At 27.3% G+C, this 21845-nt stretch overlaps 1 protein-coding gene across 2 annotated transcripts in view; it reads left to right on the forward strand.

The window, feature by feature from the left end:
* SK (small conductance calcium-activated potassium channel) overlaps window positions 1-21845 on the forward strand; it is a 207627-nt gene that overhangs the window by 141402 nt on the left and 44380 nt on the right. For both annotated transcript variants that reach the window (XM_089170796.1, XM_089170797.1), the window contains one exon: window positions 15412-15507. In XM_089170796.1, the coding sequence (XP_089026922.1) occupies window positions 15412-15507 (96 nt within the window). The remainder of the gene's footprint in view (window positions 1-15411; window positions 15508-21845) is intronic.

The following is a 21845-nucleotide window of genomic DNA, read 5'->3' on the forward strand; positions in this document are numbered from 1 at the left end:
ATATATTTATACAAATTATTCAATTGTAATGTAAGATAACGAGATAAATGGTACCAAATTTTCTCAAAAACATTTATCGAAATAACTACGAATATATAATGAAAATTAGAATTATGATAGACAAAAAAAAATAATAAAAAACAAATTAAATAAGATGAAAATTCTTCATAGAATATAAAAAGTATATTTTATTAAGTATGTTTCAACAAATGCAATAATTTATAACGAGATAAAGAGTCCGAAATTTTCTCAAACAAAATTTATCGAAATAACTACGAGTATATAATGAAAATGAGAATGATGGTAGACAAAAACAAATTAAAAATAAAATTAAATAAGAAGATAATTCTTCATAGAATATAAAGTATATTTTATTATGTATGTTTCAACAAATGTAATAATCTTTTAGCACACTTCTTATATATTTAAAACAAATTATTCAATTGAAATATAAGATAACGAGATAAAGGGTCCCAAATTGTCTCAAAAACATTTATCTAAATAACTACGAGTATGTAATAATAAAAATGAGAATTATGATAGACAAAAATAAATAAAAAATAAAATTCAATAAGATGAAAATTCTTCATAAAATATAAAAAGTATATTTTATTATATATGTGTCAACAAATGTAATAATCTTTTAGCAGGTGATTATTATCTTTAAGCTACGTGTTTTTATGATATCCATGGATTACAGTGAAACCCTTGTATTTTCTAGAGTTTTAAGTAAAATATATATCTCTTTCTCTCTCACTCTCTCTCTCTCTCTCTCTCTCTCTCTCTCTTTCTTCTTTAGTATTTGTTTTTCTAAAAATAAGAGAAATAAAATAATAACGCGTGGGTGAAAGTAAATAAAACTACAAACAAATACGATCTCACACTATGGTGTGCTATAGTCATCGATAGAAATTAAGTCTCTTTTATAATGAAGCTTTTTTTTTCTTTCTTTTTGCTGTAACAATTTTCAACTACGAAAATATAGGGTTTTTTGAATCGAAATAAACGAACGAAAGGGAAAAAAAAACAAAAGTGGTAGAAAGGATGAGAAAGAGTGAGAGAGAGAGAGAGAGAGAAAAAAAAGAAGATAAAGATCCCTCTTAACTTTCGCACAACACGCTGCCATTCAACAACTTGTTTGTTTTCACGGCTCCGCTCTGTGTTTTTTTTCTTTTTTTTATTCTCACTTTCTCCCTTTTTCTCTGTCTCTCTCTCATTCTTGATTTCTTTCTTTCTTCCTTTCATTTTCTTTCACGAAAAAATAACCGCAAGTGGCTCTTTCTTTTCAGGGACATTTCTTTATCAGCCTCCCTGAATCCTACGAAAATTTACTCTTATATTCGTTATAAAGGATAAAAGAAAAATTCTTACTTATACTTTTTTTTTGTTTTTTTTGTTTTTTTATACATTTAAAAATAAATTCTAAAAAGATTTCAAACAACAAAGAAGAAAAAGAAGAAGAAGTAGTACTATTCAACGTTTATGTACTACTAAAGTATATTTTTGATAGAAAATCATAATTGTTTTCATTTGATCTTATTGTTTATCGAAGCAAAATATGAAATCAGTCAGTTGAAAAATATTGTCAAAGAAAAACTCTTATTCTTTTCTTTTTAATTTACCATTTAAGTTGCTCACATAATGCATTATTTTCTCTATAGAATTCTATATAGAATAAAATCTTATTCGTGCAAGAAAATAATATTTGATTTATATTCAATACTTTGATATATATATATATATATATATAAATTTTAACACGTTCCATGCCAAGTCCTTATTATCTGACTTCTCATTCAAACCCTTTTTGATTTTACTTTAACAAAATCAACCATTACGTGTAATTATTAATTATTGTTAATGTAACAATTAAATAAACTTATGTGCTTTGTTCTATACTGCTGCATTTTGTATAATTTAATAGGAATATCTTTGTACAGAATTAAATTTATTATAAACATATATTTGAAACAAATATGTCTAATAATATGTGTACCACAGGTGGTGGTACACGTGGCATGAAACGTGTTAATAATAAAAAATTGAAAAAAATTCTGCTAACTTTGAGAACATTAATTTGGAAGTATGTTGATAAAAAAAAAAAAAAGAAAAAAGAAGAAACAATAAGAAAAAATTGTAGATTACATTCTTGAGACATTGTCAATGTTTCGTTGAACGTGACAAATGGAACAACCAATATTCCCTCCTGTATATTTTCAATACACATATGCATATTATTTAGATATATACAATACATGAATATACATATATATATAAATCTATGCAAATCCCAGTTTCAATTATTATACGTATTTCCAATCAGTCTTCTCTTCATAATAAACATGACAATTGTGATATCTAGTGCAATACACGTCCTATTATATCGTCCGATATTTTCTAATAAACGAGATCGTCTAATTGTCATAATTAGCATATACTACTTGACGAAGAGAAGAATGATTAATTGCATGACAAATTTTTTCTAAATTTTCAACAAAATTCTCTATCAAAAAAAAAAACACACACACACACAAAAATATATTACGAAATATACATCAAACTTTAAACTGAATATATTTTTCGACATATGTGTATTATTCAATTTTTCAACTTTATATATAATATAATAATATTTGTATACATAAATAGGAAAAAAAAAGATATTTTTCTAGGTTAAAATCATCTAGAAAATAATTAATATAAAACAAATAATATTATTAATTAACTAAAGTATTAAAAACAATTAGTCTGATAAAACAAACTAGAAACTGAGGGAAAAATTCGTGAAATTTATGATACGTGACATATTTCAATATAAACGAAAGCTTTTAAAGGAATAATTTCAACAACACCAACCACAACAACAAAAAGGATTTCAAAAATAGAAAAAAAAAAATATGAAAGAAAGTTAAAAATAAGAAAAGAAATAAAAAAGAAGTAGAATAGAAAAAGGTTCAAAGTAACGTCTTATCTTTTTCAACGTCTGTTATACACTATCTTCTTCTTCCACTATCCTTTTGGAAACCCAGACAGTTTCTTTTCGCAATATACCTACCCATCATCATCGTCATCACAATTTCACTCAAAAGATACAATCTTTTTCTTCGAGGATTAATTTTTCGGTTAGCTTAGAAGAAAAGTCTTTGGTTCCATTATTCGACACAAAAAGGATGGCTAGAAAAAAGGGACTTTACGTTTCGACTGGTCTCTACTATTCTACCCCTATGACATAGCTAGTAACAAAGAGACATCTTGTCGGCTTGGACAAAAAGATGATCGTTCTTTAATTTTCCACTACAAGCTAGAAAGAGAGAGAGAAAAAGAGACAGAGAAAAATAGAAAAGTCGATACAAAGGGTTCGCGATTATTTTCTGCTTTTTTTCTCTTTTCCTCTTTCGTTCATTCTTTCTTTCTTTCTCTCAACGAGATTACTGGAAAGGAACAAAAAAAAAAACAAAGGAAATTATATTCGCACACGAATTAATATTTCAAAGGTAAATTGTTAAGACAAGTATTTCTACAGGTGTATTGGAAAAATTTCACAATGCTCGTTCACGACGCTCGTTCATGAGAAAGAAGTTTTCACTTCAAAAATGAATCACAGTGATAACAAATTATCACATTAATAATCATCACCAGAATGGGATAGAGTTGTAATAATAGAAAAAACATTGTTAAACGAGTAGAAAGAGAGAAAGAGAAAGAGAGAGATAGAGTACTCGAAATGTCTCTTGTAAAATTAAACCGACCACCTTTCGCGATAATTAAATTTGCATCGCATGGTGTCTGCAGTACGAGTCTAGAATTGTGATTATGTTATGTATATATATCTATATATGTTCTATACATATGTATATACATATATATATATGTACTACTTCGGATAACAATACAACGGACAATGGTGCCTGCGAGCGATAGATCATAGAGCCCTTTAAACGTCTTCGAACTCGTTTATTTACTTGCCTATCGCGTTTCATCGGGGACAGCCGAATCTACTATACATATACATGAAATATATTGGGTGTTCGAAAAAAATCCATTCAATATTAATATAGGATAAACTGTACTGAGTACAAAATACCCTGTAAATACCACGTGTATTATGTCACGACTGGTATACTCGTCATGTGTTAAAAGTAATAACCATTTGCTATTTAAATTGCAATTTTTGTAAAAAACAAAAAAAAACGAAACATAATTATATTTGTAAATTACTATTTTTTATTTTTATCTTTAGAGTTCATTTTATCCTTATAAATGAGCAATTATAACCTCAAAACTCGTCATCGGTCGATTTTAGCGACACACAGCGGTGCTCACTTTCAAAACGGAGCGTCACAATTAACTGGTTAAATAGGTAATTTTCTGACACGAACTATGACCTTAAAATATCGTTCAAGATCTACTACGATAAAATATATTTTACCTTAAAAATTAATTGACTCAGATTAAAAAGGAGAAGATATGAAAAAATAATCGAATTAAATTTGAAAACAAGCCAGTCTCTCGTCTGATACATTTTGTTCCTATCACAAATATCAAGTGAATTATTATTTGTGTGAATGATCTATTTAATGTAGTTCACCCGGTACATAATATAGACGAGATTAGATAGATAGATAGATAGATAGATAGATAGATAGATAGATAGATAGATAGATAGATAGATATACACACCAGTCCCTGCGACAATTTATGACGAAGAGATACCGCGACAGCTTTCGATATATCGGATTTTACGTTTCGATCGAGAGCCACCCCAAAAACTACCCACACCGCACGCTATCGTAATTCGTACGAATTTGTTTGAATTTGAAAACGAAATGGATTATGACAACGAGGAAGGGGGGGGGGGAAGGATAAAAAAAAATCAACTGGCAGATTATCATCATTTGGATTTAACCGGTTATGAATATGATCAAATATGTAATATACACATTATAATATTGATTATAATAATTAATCTAACAAGTAAGTACGTATACACATATATATATATGCATATACATCTCTACATCCTCTTAAATTATGTACAATATATATGTATATAATATTATGTAAGGTTGATTAATTAAAGTACTTACACAAATACGATTATATAAATCTATATACATATATATAGTAATAATTCAATGAATTATCCGTTCATATGCGTACGACGTACGAATTAATTGATTTACATCCCTTCCTCCCTTCCTCCCTCCCTCCTTCTGAAACCCTCTCTTTCGTCAAGCATATTACATCACTTGACCACTTAACGCTCCTAATTAATTTCTAAGTGTATACTTAGGCGAGCTTAGTAAATTCATGATGACAAGAAGAAACGTCAAAACCCATTATACATAACTATACATGCGTGTGTATGCATTTATGTATATATGTGTGTATAGAATATATCCGATATAAAACTCATTAGAGAAAGCAAAGAATTATCAGACAAAGCAAACTGTTTGGAATATTCATTCATCTACTTATCTATCTATCTATCTATCTATCTATCTATCTATCTATCTATTCATCTCTTTCTTCTTTTGCTTTATTCTGTAGTCATCATCATCATCATCATCATCATTCTCTCTTTCTATCGCTATCTTTTTGTTCTATATTTTTTATTTCTATTTTCTTTGTTTTTCTTTTTTTTTTTTTGTTTTCTTTTAAACGCACCTTCACAGTACCGCTAACGACGTACAAAAGACGCCATAATTCATAAACAAAGAGCTCAGAGTATGGTATACAGGTATATATGTATTTATATATGTATATATATTACGTATAGCATTAACGGACACCGAAGAGAGACTTTAAGACGCGGATGAGGTCGTCATAGCGACGGCATGATCTGTTCCTGCGCATGTCGGATTCGACCGGATTCACGATGCATGTGAAAGAGTAAGACCACACTGCTTCGCGGTCACGCCCTTCGAAATTACGATAAACTATCTATCTTGTTAACACGTTGACACGTACATCTTTCTTTTCAAATCTCCCTCGGAAACACCCTTTCTCTTCTTTTTCTATTTATCTTTCACCTTTCTTTTTCTTTTTCTTTTTCTTTTTTCAATTTTGATACAAGAAATTTGATGAAAGGAACGATAATTATAAAAGTTAATTAGTACGATGATCTTGATTTGATATATTGTATGTAAAATTATTTTTTTAAAAGAGTTATATTACAAATTATATTATTTGATAATTAATTTAATAAATTATATTATGTATTAAATTATAAATATATATATATATATATCGCTATTATAATTAAAATAAAATTTATAAAATACATATATGTATTATTTTTTTATTATACATAACATAATATATTTATATTATATATTATATAATAAATTTTAATATATAAATAATAATTTTTATTATATATTATTTAATAATTTATTTTATATTATATAATATTATTTTATATAATACTATATATAATTTATTATATTGTATATAATATTTTTTTATTAATATATATATAATTTTTATTATATATAATTTAAAAATATATTAGTCTACAAAACATTAATTAAGAATATAATTAAATAATAATTGTCGGGTCTATAACATTAAATCACAATTCTGGTATGTTTAATCTCTTGTCATAGACAGAATAATAGAAAGGATGCAACTGAAGCCATTCTAAATCGTTCTGGACAGGAGTAACGTTTGGCAAACTTTTGCTAGAAGTGTGAAACAAAGTTTCTTCTGTCCGTTGCACGTGAATAGTAAATATATATTATTTAACTATTAATAATTACTAGCAAAACTAACATGATATGTAAATTTCTAGTTGGTTCATCAATGGGAAACGATAATAATCAAAATCGAAATAGAATGATGTGGTTTGCGTCAGCATCAGCAAAAACTTTCTTATAATCAATGAGAGCAAAGTAAAAGAACAAGAACAAGAAGAAAGAACAAAAGAAAAAGAAAGAAAAATAAAACTAGTAATTAATTTCGTAGAATGAGAAGAAACATGCTAAAAGTGAATCACATTTTGTGGTTTTGTATTTCATTCTTGTTTTGCTTTCAACCTTTTCTCAACTAGAACGAATAATATCTTATACACGCACGCGTACACCTACACGCTAATTAACCATCTACCTGGTTTATATTTTATTCGTAACTCATTAGTCTCGATCAAAGTGGATGACATTTTCTCTAATCGTCGAAAAATGAGAGATTTACATTTTCACTATGTTCAATTAAATTTATTCTAAATCATACACTGGAAAATTATTTACATATTTTTCCTATTATTTAAAAAATAATATAATTTATTATGTTAATTATCAAATTATAATATTATTATTTTCTTAATAAAAATTATTTATTTTATACATATAACAAATATCGATTGATGAAGTATAATAAATAAAAAGAAATTTCATACTTTGAAAAAACATAAAAGACAATACCGCGTTACATTTATTTCTACAAATAGGAATAGAAATAATATAGGAAATAGGTAAAAGAAAGTTTCTTCTTTTTTTTTTTGTGTTCCCCACCTTGTCTGCCCCTTTCAAAAACAAATATCAAAAGTGCCGACTATAAATACTAACGTTACTTTACGATTACCTTTGCATAAAGAACGATATCGATATCCAATAACCCTCGATATATACAAATAAAAAGAATGAAAAAAAAAAACATTTGCAGTTAATCTTTCGATGCATCTATCAGTGATTAACTATCGTAGATAAAAAAAGAAAAGAAAAGAAAAGAAAGAAAGAAAAAAGAAATAATCAAAAAGAAAAAGATTTATCGTTGAAATAAGATTTTCTAATTTCTCCCATAAAACGTTGGGGATTGATATATATATATATATATATATATATATATATCATCATCATCTCTGATAAAACACGGAACAACAACAACAATAGTTCGAGTTATTTATTCGAGTACGAGATATCGATTGTTCAAAAGTACTTTTGGTCTTAACGTACAACCGTCAATCACGAAAGAACATTGAAATAGTGGAAACACGGATATTTCGATGGTTTTCGTTTCTCCTCTTCGTTTTCTTTTCTTTTCTTTTCTTTTCTTTTCTTTTCTTTTCTTTTTGTTTTTTTTTAATTCAACCCTTGTTTCTTTCTTTTCAATGTTTGATAATAACGACTACTTAATGACAATATGAAAAAAAAAGAAGAACAAAATCGATTGAAACACACTGAAGTTCTATTAAACTTATATAATTTTAGAAATCGATACTTTCCTCGATACTGCGACATTTCTTCTTACTCGTCACGTGTACAGATAATAAAAACTAAAAATAGTTAAATAAAAAACGCAAATGAAATAACGTGTATATAGTTGGTACGAATACATGGTTCACAATACACGTTTCAGTTAGTTTAGTCTCTCTTTTTCTCTCTTTCAACGTTGATGAAATTCTAACAGATTTTTCATCGTCAAAAAGTTCATTCTTTCGTACCTTTAAAAGCTTTTTAGAAAAGAAAAAAAGAACAAAAATAAAGTATAGTTATATGTAAACGAATTTGTACGCCATCAAACATTTCTCTATTCATTTCAGTGCACACGTTAAACCACAATTTTACGGATTACCACGATAATATTTTGCTAATTTGATTAGTTAACGATTATACGATTAACGTTAAATAAAAATATACGTTTGATCTTTAAGCTTGTTAATACAATCGTTTAAAAAACATTATTTTTATGTACGTACTTTTATTAAACTTTATGAAGTTTGATTTATTACTTATTTATCTCGTTTATTCTTTTTTTTATCTTTTTGTTTTGCCTTATAAATATTTATAAAGATATTTTATATATTATACCAAACCATATATATTATATACAAATTATAATTATATAAATATATTAAATTATAATATTTTATTATAATATTATTATATTAATTTATTATTTTATATTATATATAATTATTATAATTATAAATATATTATAATTTTTATAATTATATATAAATTTATATTTGTATAAATATATAATATATTTATTATTATATAATAATATATAATAATAATATAATAAAATTATATAATAATGAATATATTATATACAAATTATAATATTAATATATAAATTATATATTATATACCCAACTTTTTTTACCATCGATTATGAAAATTGGCCATTGAAAATTCCTTGGAATACTTTTTGCATGCATTATATTTGAAATGTGACGCATATTTTTACAGTAAACCTCGTCTCGTATATTTTTTATTTATCGTATACGATTTTTGTACTAAAACAATATTAAATATGAATAAAAATAATTGACAAGGGATACGATTTAAAGGCTAGCCAAATTTTTCCTCTCCTTCTTCCTCCACTCTTTTTGGCCCTCATTGCACAACACCCAAAGGTACGCATTACTAAACCAGGAAATTTCATTGGCTTTAATCCTTCTGCGGTAGGATAAACTTCAAGGAAACTTTTTAAATATTTCAACGCACTGAAACCCCCTCGGTTTCAAAAGTAAGCACGAATGTGAATCGTTGAAGAGCAGAAACACCAACGGACTGCTACCAGAATCGTATTAAAAAGTACCTAACCCCTCTCTCCCGCCATATTTGCGTTACCATAGCACGTAATTGGTAAAGCAAGGACGCCATATTTTTTATTAACTCTCCTTTTTAACGTTTTATTGAAAAATATTATAGAAAAGAAATGTTTCTAAAGAAAGAACAGTTTCGTTCAATATTTCAATTTTTCGTCTACTATTGTAAACAAGTTGTACATAATTTGAACTATCAACAAATTTATTGTTACTACATATAAAATAATAATAATATTAATATAAAAAATTGAATGTTTTTTTTTTAATGTCACGTACTGCAAAATATATAAAATATTCTACAACAAAATTTAATATAAAATCTTTTTCTAAATATTCATTCAATTGTCGTATAACATATCATACAAACTTGCTTAAAGTTTTTTTTTTTTTTTTTTTTTTTTTACGATGACATATAAAGTAATTTAAAAAATATAAATATACGATGACATATAAAGTAATTTAACAAATATAATTTCGTATAACAGACGTGTGTTTTAAAATAACGAGCAAAAGTAAAAAAAAAAAAAACAACAAAATAAAATGAAATAACATTGTAAGAAAGAAAGTTTTTAAAAATCATATAAAAATGATGAAATAATTAATAATCTAAAATATATAATATTTAATTTATTTAAAACATCTCAAAAGAAGTACTACCTAACATTTATTTCAAAACAACATATATATAAAATAAATAAATAATTAATAATCTAAAATATTATCTTGAATTTGTTTAAAACTAATGTTTACGTAACTGGATCCCAACGAAAACTATCCTTTCTCTGTTCTCTTTCAAACACACGATGTTTTTCTTTCTTCACACACACATACACATTCTCTGTAATTCTCATGCACATTTCCATAAGTTTGATCTCTATGCGTTCTCTAGCCTAAGTTCGTCTGACAAAGAAAGACCACATAGAACTGTTTGTGTTTATCTTTTACCTAACGTATCCTGTGTGTCGTTCAAGGACGCTCAAATTGAAACGTTCTCTTATCACTCATAGAACACATAAACACGTTAAACTGTGTAAATCTTTACGAACGATAACAAAAAATCTTACAACGTAAATACAAAATACAAATAAATAATTCAATAAAACATGAATGATTTTTCGAGTTTAACAGACTACGAATTTTCTTTCTAATATCGATAAATCAAATTTGATTATTTTTTCGAATAAAAATAATATAATAATAATTAATGTCGCTAATAATTCCCGTTGCTTGATTTATATAAAGCTATATAAAAAAAATATAATTATAATAATTACAATATTTATAATATACATAATATAATATAATAAAATTAATATAATAATAAAATTAATAATAATATAAATAATAATTCGTTTGTTATATTAAGTAATAAATATTATTTCAATTTTCTAAAATCAAATTTGTTCGAAAATACAATATTATACAAAAGCAAATTGTTAAACGTATAGCGTGCATCGTAAACTTGATCTTACTGTTTCTATCGTTTAAGATTATATACTTAAATACATTCATACCTATATATATATATATATAAAAGCATAAGCAAGTAATGGTACTTACGTTGGTAAATGTGACTATCGTAAAGTTTGGTCATAGCATAGACCACAGGTATATCCTATACGACGTAATCTCACGTTTCTCGCTTATGCGTGTGCTCTTGTATTAACACATTTACTTATACCAACATTATATATTGCACAAGCTACTACTAACAACCCTTTATCAAACTCTTCCTACTCGTATACGTCTACGTAAATGTATCTGTCTAATTGAATGTATGTGTACATGTATGTATGTATGTATGTATGTATATATTATATGTATACACATAAAGTCGACAAACGTTGCACCTAAGCGAATTCTAACAATAGTATTAACGCAGTTTTCCCACATGTATCGTAATATACCAACTAATCTCCACGGTAACGTTAAAATGCTCGTATGAACATTCACATTCTCACGTACGTAATACATCAAACGTATCTCAGGTGCAAAAATTTTTAATTCGTTTCAAATAATTTTTCCTTTTTCTTTTTGTTTCTTTTTACATTTATCACAAAGTTCCTCTGGGGCAAGAAAAATAACGTGTTATCAATTAGTTTTTCTATTTTTTTTTTTTTTTTTTTTTTTACATCCATATAAAGAAGTAATTCAAAAATATCGTTTTATTTCGATAATAGTGATGAAACAAAAAAAAAAGAAAAAAAACCAAAAGAAAAGATAAAACCGTCTCTCGTTAAATCTCATTTTCTTTGACAAACGCAGCAACTTTGATTGGAGGGGTGTGTTTTTTTCTGCCCCCTTTTGAAATTTTCTCATCTCGTTTTGCCGCACACGATGAATTTTTCTTTTCCTTTCTCTCTTTCATTTTTATCATTTCTTTTTGCTCTATTTTCGTATGCTTTCGGGATTCGGTTGTTTTTTATTATTTTTTATTTTTTTTTTTTTTTTTATTAACGTTTGGGATGATATTTATTGCATGTTTTTAAGAGTAGTCACAAATAAGAAGAAAAATAACAATTTTTATATCAGAAATGTCGAGAACTTTGAAGAAAAATAAAGTTGTTTCAAATTCGCGTATAGTTTAATAATCTGTTTTATCGATAAGATAATTGAAAGACCACTTTACGATGTTCGATTCGAAGTGAGGGATGAACTGATGAAAACGGTGGAAATGGTAGATCTCTAGATGGGGGGGGGAAGAAGGACGGGGGTGAATGGTGAGAGGGTGAAAGAAGAAGAAGAAGAGGTGGGTAGTGGCAAACGGTTGGCTCGTAAACGCATTATAGACACTTCTGAATGCAATTAGAGTCCAGGGAATCGTCGAAGGACTTTGAGGAAGAACTTTCGTCACGTTTTCGATAATCCAAAATCAACTTTAGATGGTAGTCGAGAATTTCCGATATTTTTTTTGTTTCCACTTAAAACGTTATTCTCATAAACAATTATTTTTCACACTCATCTTACTTTTTATTTTTATTATGTTTACTTACAATAATAATTATAATTCTAAACTATTTAATACAGTCAAATTAATATTCACTAATAATTTCTGTGAATTCAAATTTGGAATATAACAATTTTTAATATACCTAATATATGATGTACAAATAAAAATACACAAAATAATATTACACAATTAGAATGAAATACATAAAATAATATTAAACGAAAGAATATAGAAAGTAAGGTTAGTTTTATCGAAATAATTGAATTGTAATATAACACCATCTATTGAAACTTAAGGAACCTTGAGACCCAGATAACCTGTAAATATTAAATCCTTAAATTAGCGATAAAAAATAAAAAATAAACGCGATAAAGACTAAGCTATGTACTAAGTTGAGAAAAAACACACACACAAAATAAAATAAATCCTTAAATTGGCGATAAAAAATAAAAAAATAAACGCGATAAAAACTATGCTATGTACTAAGTTGAAAAAAAATCACAAAAAATACAAATAATTTCATTAACATCAGTTTAGTAGTTCGTCAACATCGTTTTTTATATTACTCGCCTTTGAAATAATTTTCTTTTTTTATTTTTTCAAAAGGAAAGAGATTCGTTTCACGTTTCTTATTCAAAAATAATCTTGTAATAAATCTAAAAAAAATCTACGCATTAAAAATTTGTTTCTAATTTGCAATTAATTTCTAATATAAACCTTTTTTTAAGGTATATTTTTTTTTATTTAATTTGAATAAATTCAAAGCGAAATAAAATTTGCGCAAAAAACATTTTTTTTCTATACGAACGTAAATTTGTATATAAAATTACGAAATGTAAAAATTACGTGATTACGAAACTCTTCCACGTCGTGAATATTCAAAAGGTTTTCTTTCCGATGGATTATAACTTGTTTAAACATTTACGCCACTTTATTTTTTATTTTTTTTTTTTTTAAAGAAAAAATTGTTCATTAAAGCAATACAAAACGTCCCCCACCACTTGACAAAAATATTCATTGCTAAAAGTCGAATTTCAGTATAAACGAACGTTAATGTATTTTTATCGCGTTATCAAAAATGTGTTATCAATTAACGATAATATTAATTATGATATCAAAATTTCACATTTTAAACAAATTATAATTATAAATATTATTTTTATTATAACTATCACAATCAAAATTTGACAATATCATCAAGTTCACACGTGCAATAAGATTAACAACAATTTTCTATTTTTTTATTAATAATCATCACATATTGCATAAATATATATTTATATAAAAAGAAAATAAAAAGAATATCGCAATAAAAAAAAAAAAATAGGAAATAAACGTACAATTAATAAAGGAAAAGAAAATTCTTTTCATTTTGTTATATTTAACCTTAGTGAAACAATTTGTTGCATTTTCCTTCATATGTGAGCATCAATACACCTACACGTACGTATATATGTGTGTATAGTTATATCCAATAACGCGGCAACGACCGTAAAGTTCGTAAAGAGCAAAGGCAAAAAGCCTCGACTGACGTTCGAGTTATATGCTTCCGACGTGGCATCTCCTTCTCCGGGGTTGTTTACACAACGAGAAGGGTTTGCCCGGCAGCTTTTCAGGGTAAAACGACCCTTCTTCTCTTCTCTCTCTTCTCTCTCTTCTCTCTCTTTCTCTCTTTCTCTCTTTCTCTTTCTCTTTCGTTTTCCTAACAGTTTATTCTCTCTTTGTTCCTCTTACGAAGCAAACCAGGGCCATAGGGCAAAGTTATTGCGAGCCACAATTCACCTGCACGGAAATCTCTTAATCTGAGCTTACAATCGCGACGAATGAATTACGTAGGTGAAATTCTATCGTAGAACCTAGCCACACAACGATCCATTGATGACTACGTATACACCTACACATATGTATGCATACATACATGCACACATATGTATATAACTTATATGCAGATAGGAAGAGGACTTAGAGAGTTCGTTAAATCTCACTAAAATATGACGATGAATTATTTTTATTTTCTAACAGATCGTATTTTTATCGGAAACGATAAAAAAAAAAAAAAAAAAACCAACAAGATAAAAGTGAGATTAGAGAAGTGAAATGGTCTTATCGAAAATGAAAGTTCGAAAATAAAACATATAATATAATATTGTATACAAAATGTAAGTATACTTATTTAATTCTTTCACGTTTTAAATGAAAACGTTGATCGCTTCTAGCTCGAAATGAGTTTAACTAACCACGTTTTGATTTTACTCCTTGTTACCCGTTAGATTAGACAGCTAACATGTTCAAATAAAGAGCGTGCGAAATTACAGAATATATCATGAGGAATGGGAGGAGTTGGGAGGGAGACTGGGGTCAGGGAAGAAAGTTCTATCTGTCTAAAAGCTTGCAGTGCTTTTTACGAGCTCTAAAAACATTATCGTCGCTAAGTCATTAAACTCGACATCCTTTCTCTATTTCACTTCTCTCTCTTTCTCTCTCTCTCTCTCTCTCTCTCTCTTTCTCTCTCTCTTATTCTCTTCAACACTATATACTGCAATTTCTAGCTAACCGTTATACATAAATTTACACGTCCAACTATAATATAAGTGCGTCTGTTATGCGTTTGACTTCTATGAGATAATAATAATCAAGTAAAGCTGAAACATTTGAATATTTAATCGCTCCCCATCACGGGTTTACACTTTCGAGTTATATTACAAGGATTCAATCGTTCGTGATAATCGATAGAATAAATTTACAATCGAATATTTACATATGATAGAAACAGTTTAACATACCTCATTCTACACATACACACACACATATATATATATACGTACAAGTATTTTCAAATGAATTTATTCATGTATATCAGAATGATTAATAATTAATTAATAAAATATTTTTAATTTCTATGTTACAGGCCTCGTTTTACTCGACAGCACTGAAAACCTTGATCTCCGTGTCTACTGTGATACTGCTTGGCCTCATATTTGCTTACCATGCCTTAGAAGTTCAGGTGTGTATAAAAATATAAATCTCGACCTTAGTTTAATCCATATATCTTTTTTATTTTTCTTTATCTTTTTCTCCTTCTATTTTGTATAATATAATAGCGTGCGCGTAAACAATCGTGCAGGTTGAACGTGCAGTGTTCTCAGTTTAGAATTACGAGCATCGGCGTCGATTCAACAACGTTTAATGTAAAACCGTATTCGTAGCATATAGGCTGCTACCTCATATAAAAGGATTATGTTCGAATGAGTAGATTTTAGTATACTCGATAACAAATACTTTAACGTCGAAATGTCACGATAGGAAAAAAAACAAGTGATTCTTACAAAGGTAAGATCTTTGATTACAACCCTTTTGAATATTATGAATAATAAGTATCGAAACAATTAAGCCTATTTCCGAATTTAATCAAACATTTTCACTTTTTTTTAACCTTTTTACTGAATAAAAAACTGGAAGGAAAATAAAAAGAAAAAAAAAAAAAGAAAAATACAAAACTCGAGAATGTTCAGAATCGAAAGTTAAGTACTTACGAGTTTCTCTCCCTCTTTCTCTCAAGATGACTCTATTCGACCTTTCTGTAATGATGTTCGTTCGAGTGGTAAACCCTTTCCACGAATCGCACTTGACAAACTTCCGTTCGTTTCCGGCGGAATATTAAAGAGCTATCAAACCGAGACACCTACTTTAGAATCAGTGGTTCTCAAACTTGCAATTAGATGATCTATTCGACCAAACTACAAACCTATTTTCATTTGCTGAATGATTCTTTTTTTTTTCAAATCATTTTATTCACAAATAATTTACGATACGATCGATTTGTTCGAAAATTTCTTATTTTTTTTTGTGTTTTTTTTTTTTATTATTACTTTCTTGTAATTTATGGGATACGTGTGTAAAATTTTGAATAAGTGTGTCAAAATAATTTTGCAATTTTTAAGAAAATCAAAGAACGATTTATATTTGTTTTATTTTCTTTTTCTTTTTATATTCTATCTTTATTTACTTTTTTTCTCTTTCTCTATCTATCTTTTTCTATATTACTATTCGATTTTCAATACCCTTTAACAATACAGTATCGATATTCCGGTTACCTCTAAATTGTCTTCGAAGCTTGGAGTTATTGTGTGCCTGTCGTTGATGCAACGTCACGACGATAGAAAATTTCAACTGGAACTAAACGAGACCCGTCCAAATAGTCAACAAGAATCCGTTTTCATATGGTTTTTCCTATATTCCAAAAGTAAAAATAAAAATAAATACATAAATAAATAAAAAGAGAGTCAAATAATAATAACCAACCGTTAACAATTCATCGTGAATATTAACATTTTTCAAATGTATATCAAAATTTTATCAAAAATTGTGTAAACAAGTTGAATAGAAAATTTGTTTAAATATTTGTCAAAATATATTACATATATACAGGGTGATCTGTAACTGGTGGTACAAGCGAAAAGGGGGTGAGTTTACATGAAACAATTATTAGAAGATATAGAATAAAAATTTTTCGTTTAAGGTTTTATTTTCGAGAAAATAGACTTTAAATTTTCGTAAAGTACGCGTGCCCTTAATCATGTCTCGTTATAACGTACCTACGAACTTTTTGGGAAGGGTGTATACATATATATATATATATATTCTTGTAACATGACAGGTATAATCATGAAGGTCATAATATTGGCCGTACGTCTATTTTACAGCTATTGCGTTAAAACAATACACGTATGAATTATACGTATTCATGCACATATCTATATACATACATATATATGTGAATATACAATGGTTTATAGAGGTATGGATAGTATCTAAATAAATATAGATATAGGGATGGATAGTGAAATTCGTATTTCCAATGTCACGGCTTGAACATTTTCGTAGGTCGTAACTTTGGTCTATCTACATTTCCATACCTAGGATAATACCTTGAAATTTTATTGATGGCTTCTGTTGGAATCGATTCCGTTTCAATTTTTCGATAATAGCTCGATAACATTTAACGAGAGAAATCGACTAAATCGTATTCGTTTAACATACCTCATATCATATATTCTATCGTACGATAGAAATACGTATAATAATATCGTAAATTGTTATTACGAACATTATATTTCTTTCAAATAAGAATTTAATATCTCATCGAATTTTTCAATAATTAATTTTTAATCGATAATCACGAAAGTTTCAATCATATCCATTTATATATATATATATATATATATATATATATATATATATATATATTTTACGATACGAAAAGTTTGATTTATTGGACAATTATTTTTTTCCCATAAAAACTTTTCGTATCGATAAAAAAAGAATTACAAAAAAAAAAAAAAATAATAATAATTTAAATGTCTGTTAAATATTTGACACGATTTTGATTTAATTTGATTTGATTTTGGTTCTAATATAACAATACTATATTATTAATATATATTTAATATCTTTATTAGAAAATAATGAAAAAGTTAATTAAATTTGACAGTTTTATTGATTAACACTTTAGGTTGTAACTTAGAGACACGGTTACTCTACGTTTGAAGTCAAATTCGCAATTAATTTTCCTTTGCGTGATAGCAATTTTCGTACTCTCTCTCTCTCTCTATCTCTGTCATTCTCTCACTCTCTCAGTATGTGACTTCAGCAGGATGCGTAGAGACCTGTCAAAGGGGAATTAAGTTCGTCGGAATCTCAGAGTATTATCGATGAAATCCATGAGGTCTCTGAAAGGAAGGTACAGGATTTGTGTGTTACGATAACTACGTGATATCTACCTCATCCCATACTAATTACGAGTAATATAGAGAAGTGATAACACTAGTCTATCTCTACCTCTTCCCGAATTCCCCTTTCGTATTGCACGACATTTTGCGGGTTGAACTGGACATTTGTATCAAGAGAATGCTTCGTCCTTCCTAAATTATCTACGATATATCTAATCTCTCTTTCTCTCTGTTTGTATACACGTATGTTATATATACATATATATTATCTAATATATAACTTATATGATTAATATATGATTAAATTAAATATATTTAATTCTATATAAAATTATTTTCATTCTAATTAATACATTATCTGTCGCTAATAATCCCTGTTGGTTGATGCGACAATAAATAAAGCTACATAAAAAAATATATATATAGTATAAAATTATATTACTGTATCTACAATTTCTTGCTGGTTCCTGCCAAATTGTAAATTCATCAATATTTAATATATAATATTACTAGGATGTAATTATATATATATATTAATTATTTTTATATTCTATAATAATATAATTCTAAACTATTTAGTAAATTATAACAATACACAAAATAATACCACAATGAAAATAAACTGCATAAAATAATAGTACACGAAAAAATATGAAAAGCAAGGTTAGTTACTTAAAATTGAATTGAAATACAACACCCATCTATTGAAAACTTAAAGAACATAGAAACCTAGAGATAACTTCTAAATAATTAATTCTTAAATTAGCAATATAAAAAATAAAAATAATAGCGATATAAACGATCCTACAAATAAATTTAATCCTATTTATCCCTAATAAATTAATTTAATCGATGTAATTTAATCTTAACCTTATTAACAAACCATAAACAGGTGGCTCATAATTTATGAACGATTAACTCAACTAAGGATCATATTCTTTTGTAAACAAAATTATTAGAAACTTTTTTAAATGTTATTAATTAATAATAAATAAATATTTCATTTAATATAAGCTACTTTCCGTTTATTAATCTCATTCGTTACTCATTTCCAAAAATATCGAGAATTAGGATTGAGAATCACTGAAGAAGGGGAGAGATACTGCAAATCAACTCGAGTATCAATATTTAAGTTGCTGCTTTAAACGATTTTGGTAAAAGGAGCTTCGAAGTATTACGAAGCTTGGGGTTTACTATTACCAATTGCTTCCTATTTTATTAAAGGAAAGTTCTGAAAATGTTTATAAACAGAAAAATGACTAATATTATATTGGCAACTAAGTCATTGCTGATTTTTAAAAGCAACCTATAGAAAAAATCCGCAATTATTTACTTGCTAACCTAATAATTTATTAATCGTTGTTAAAAATATGCTATCGAAAAATTTTCTTTTCTTTTTTCTTCTTCTTCTTCTTCTTCTTCTTCTTCTTCTTCTCTTTTCAAATCTTTTGTCATATTTTTTGCTTTCCTTTCTACCCTAGTAACAGAAAATATTGAAAAATATTCAATACATGACATTGAATCTCTTTTTAATATTAAATATACACATGTATTCAATATTTTTCAATATTTTGTACTACTATAATACGTTTTCTTGTAATTTATCTATGAGAACGCTTCTCATTTCGTTTTCTACGAATTAGTTTAAAACGACAGCCGTATTTTATTATAAACCACCGTAAGGATTCTGCGGTAAAACGTAAATTTCAAGTAAGTTTCCCTTGGCCCAAAGTAGAAACCTAGAGCTTGATTACAATGGCAGTTAAATATTACTTCCGTCTTAAAACGTGAGACGTGCCTTGTACTACGATCGTGCTTGCACACGATTCCTTTATTAAAAAAAAAAAAAACCTTTTTATTTACGTTCTTAATTTCTCTCTCATAAATTCTATTTGAAATCTCATCTTCATCTAAGTAATTTATATATAATACGTAATAATTAATGATAAATCTAATAATCCTAATAACATTTTAATATGAAATTTCACTTAAATTCAAGACTTTTTGAAATCATCTCTCAAAGATTTCATTTTTCAATCTTATCATTGACGTAAGACATTTTTTCTTTTTCTTTTTTTTTTTTCTTTCAATAATATTTTTACAATAAATTGAGCAAAGGAGCAATGTGAATAAAATTACTGACGAATGAAACGCGTAACTAGAATCGTCAAAAAAATGATCTTTCGTCTCGGACTTATGAAAAAAAGAAGACAAAAAAGATACAAAAAAAGATAAATAAGGATACATATATATATGTGCAAGGATTTTATGTGGAGAAAATCTAAAATGCAAATTTTTCCTTGTCTCTATACGAAATCACACACGAGCAACGTGACGACGCGAATCACCGGCTCGAATAAAAGCTTGGCACATGCTAAAACCTTTTGCCTAGAGAAACTTTTCGTCTTTTTGACGATCTGTGATTTATGCATGTATGTATACATGTATGTATGTATGTATGTATGTATGTATGTATGTATGTATGTATGTATGTTGTAAGAATCAATAGTATTCATTGAATATTTCCACGGTTCTGTGAGCTTTTCAAGAGCACTTGCGGCTTATAATAACTGAAAGACGAAGAAAAGTACAACTTTTCTTAACTTTTCTTCTCTTCGAGATCGTATCGTTATGTATGTGTGGTATGTATGTTTGTGTATTTTTATGTTATAGCCGAAATATCTCTACCTCAAAAGGTTTTATATTCGAAAAGAAAGCAAATAAAAATTATTTCAAGAAAAAAAAATCTTAACAGAGTTTTCAGTTATAAAAGAAAAGTACGAAAAGAATGAAATATTGGGGGGAAAAAAGAGAAAAAAAAAACCAACAGAAGAAGAAGAAGAAGAAGAAGAAGAAGAAAGAAATGTCAGACTTCGAAAAAGTTTTTCGTAGTTCAATTAGAAGTTTTCTTTTTTCTTTGAGAAGATTTTTTTTATTACTCCGGTCCAATTTCTTACGCACTTTGATATCCCACAAAATTAAGATAGAAAAATTAAGATAGACGAGTAGACAGAAAAAAAAAGAGGAAAAGTAAAGCAAAACAATGACACCTTAACTATCGTTCATTTCTTTCTATTTGCTCATCGTATTCTGTGTAGACGTGACTTCATAAAAAATAGTTTCCTAGACTACTGAAAAAGAAATTGAACGAGTTGAAACGTTAGGGAAATATGCCAAGTCACGAAAATTTTAACAACTGCATTCTGACAGATTTTACATAGCAAAAAACTTTCTTAACGAAACAGATTACTCCTTTTTTCTACTAAATTTCTACTCAATTTTACATTTTCTTTTGTTTTATCATATTTATACATAAAAAATAGAAAGTAAAAGAGTAACATTAATTTGTTTAATCCATTTATTCGTGAAATATGATGATAAATGATAACATTTTATAATGTAAGTAATATCTGACAAGTAAAGAATGCATAAACAAATAAAAAACAAAAAAAATAGTCAAGAAACGGGTTCTTTCAATTAAATTAATTTCTACTCACCCTTCTGCTATCAATCGTCATTCTTCTCAGCTTCTAACCAGACGTGAAGACGTGTTGAGATATCTTCCTGCTTGATGTATTATTCACTTATATTCTTTCACTTGATACAACACTAA

Source organism: Polistes dominula, unplaced genomic scaffold, assembly GCF_049000335.1.
Source record: "Polistes dominula isolate Pdom_NZ unplaced genomic scaffold, Pdom_raw_medaka contig_79, whole genome shotgun sequence".
NCBI lineage: Eukaryota > Metazoa > Arthropoda > Insecta > Hymenoptera > Vespidae > Polistes > Polistes dominula.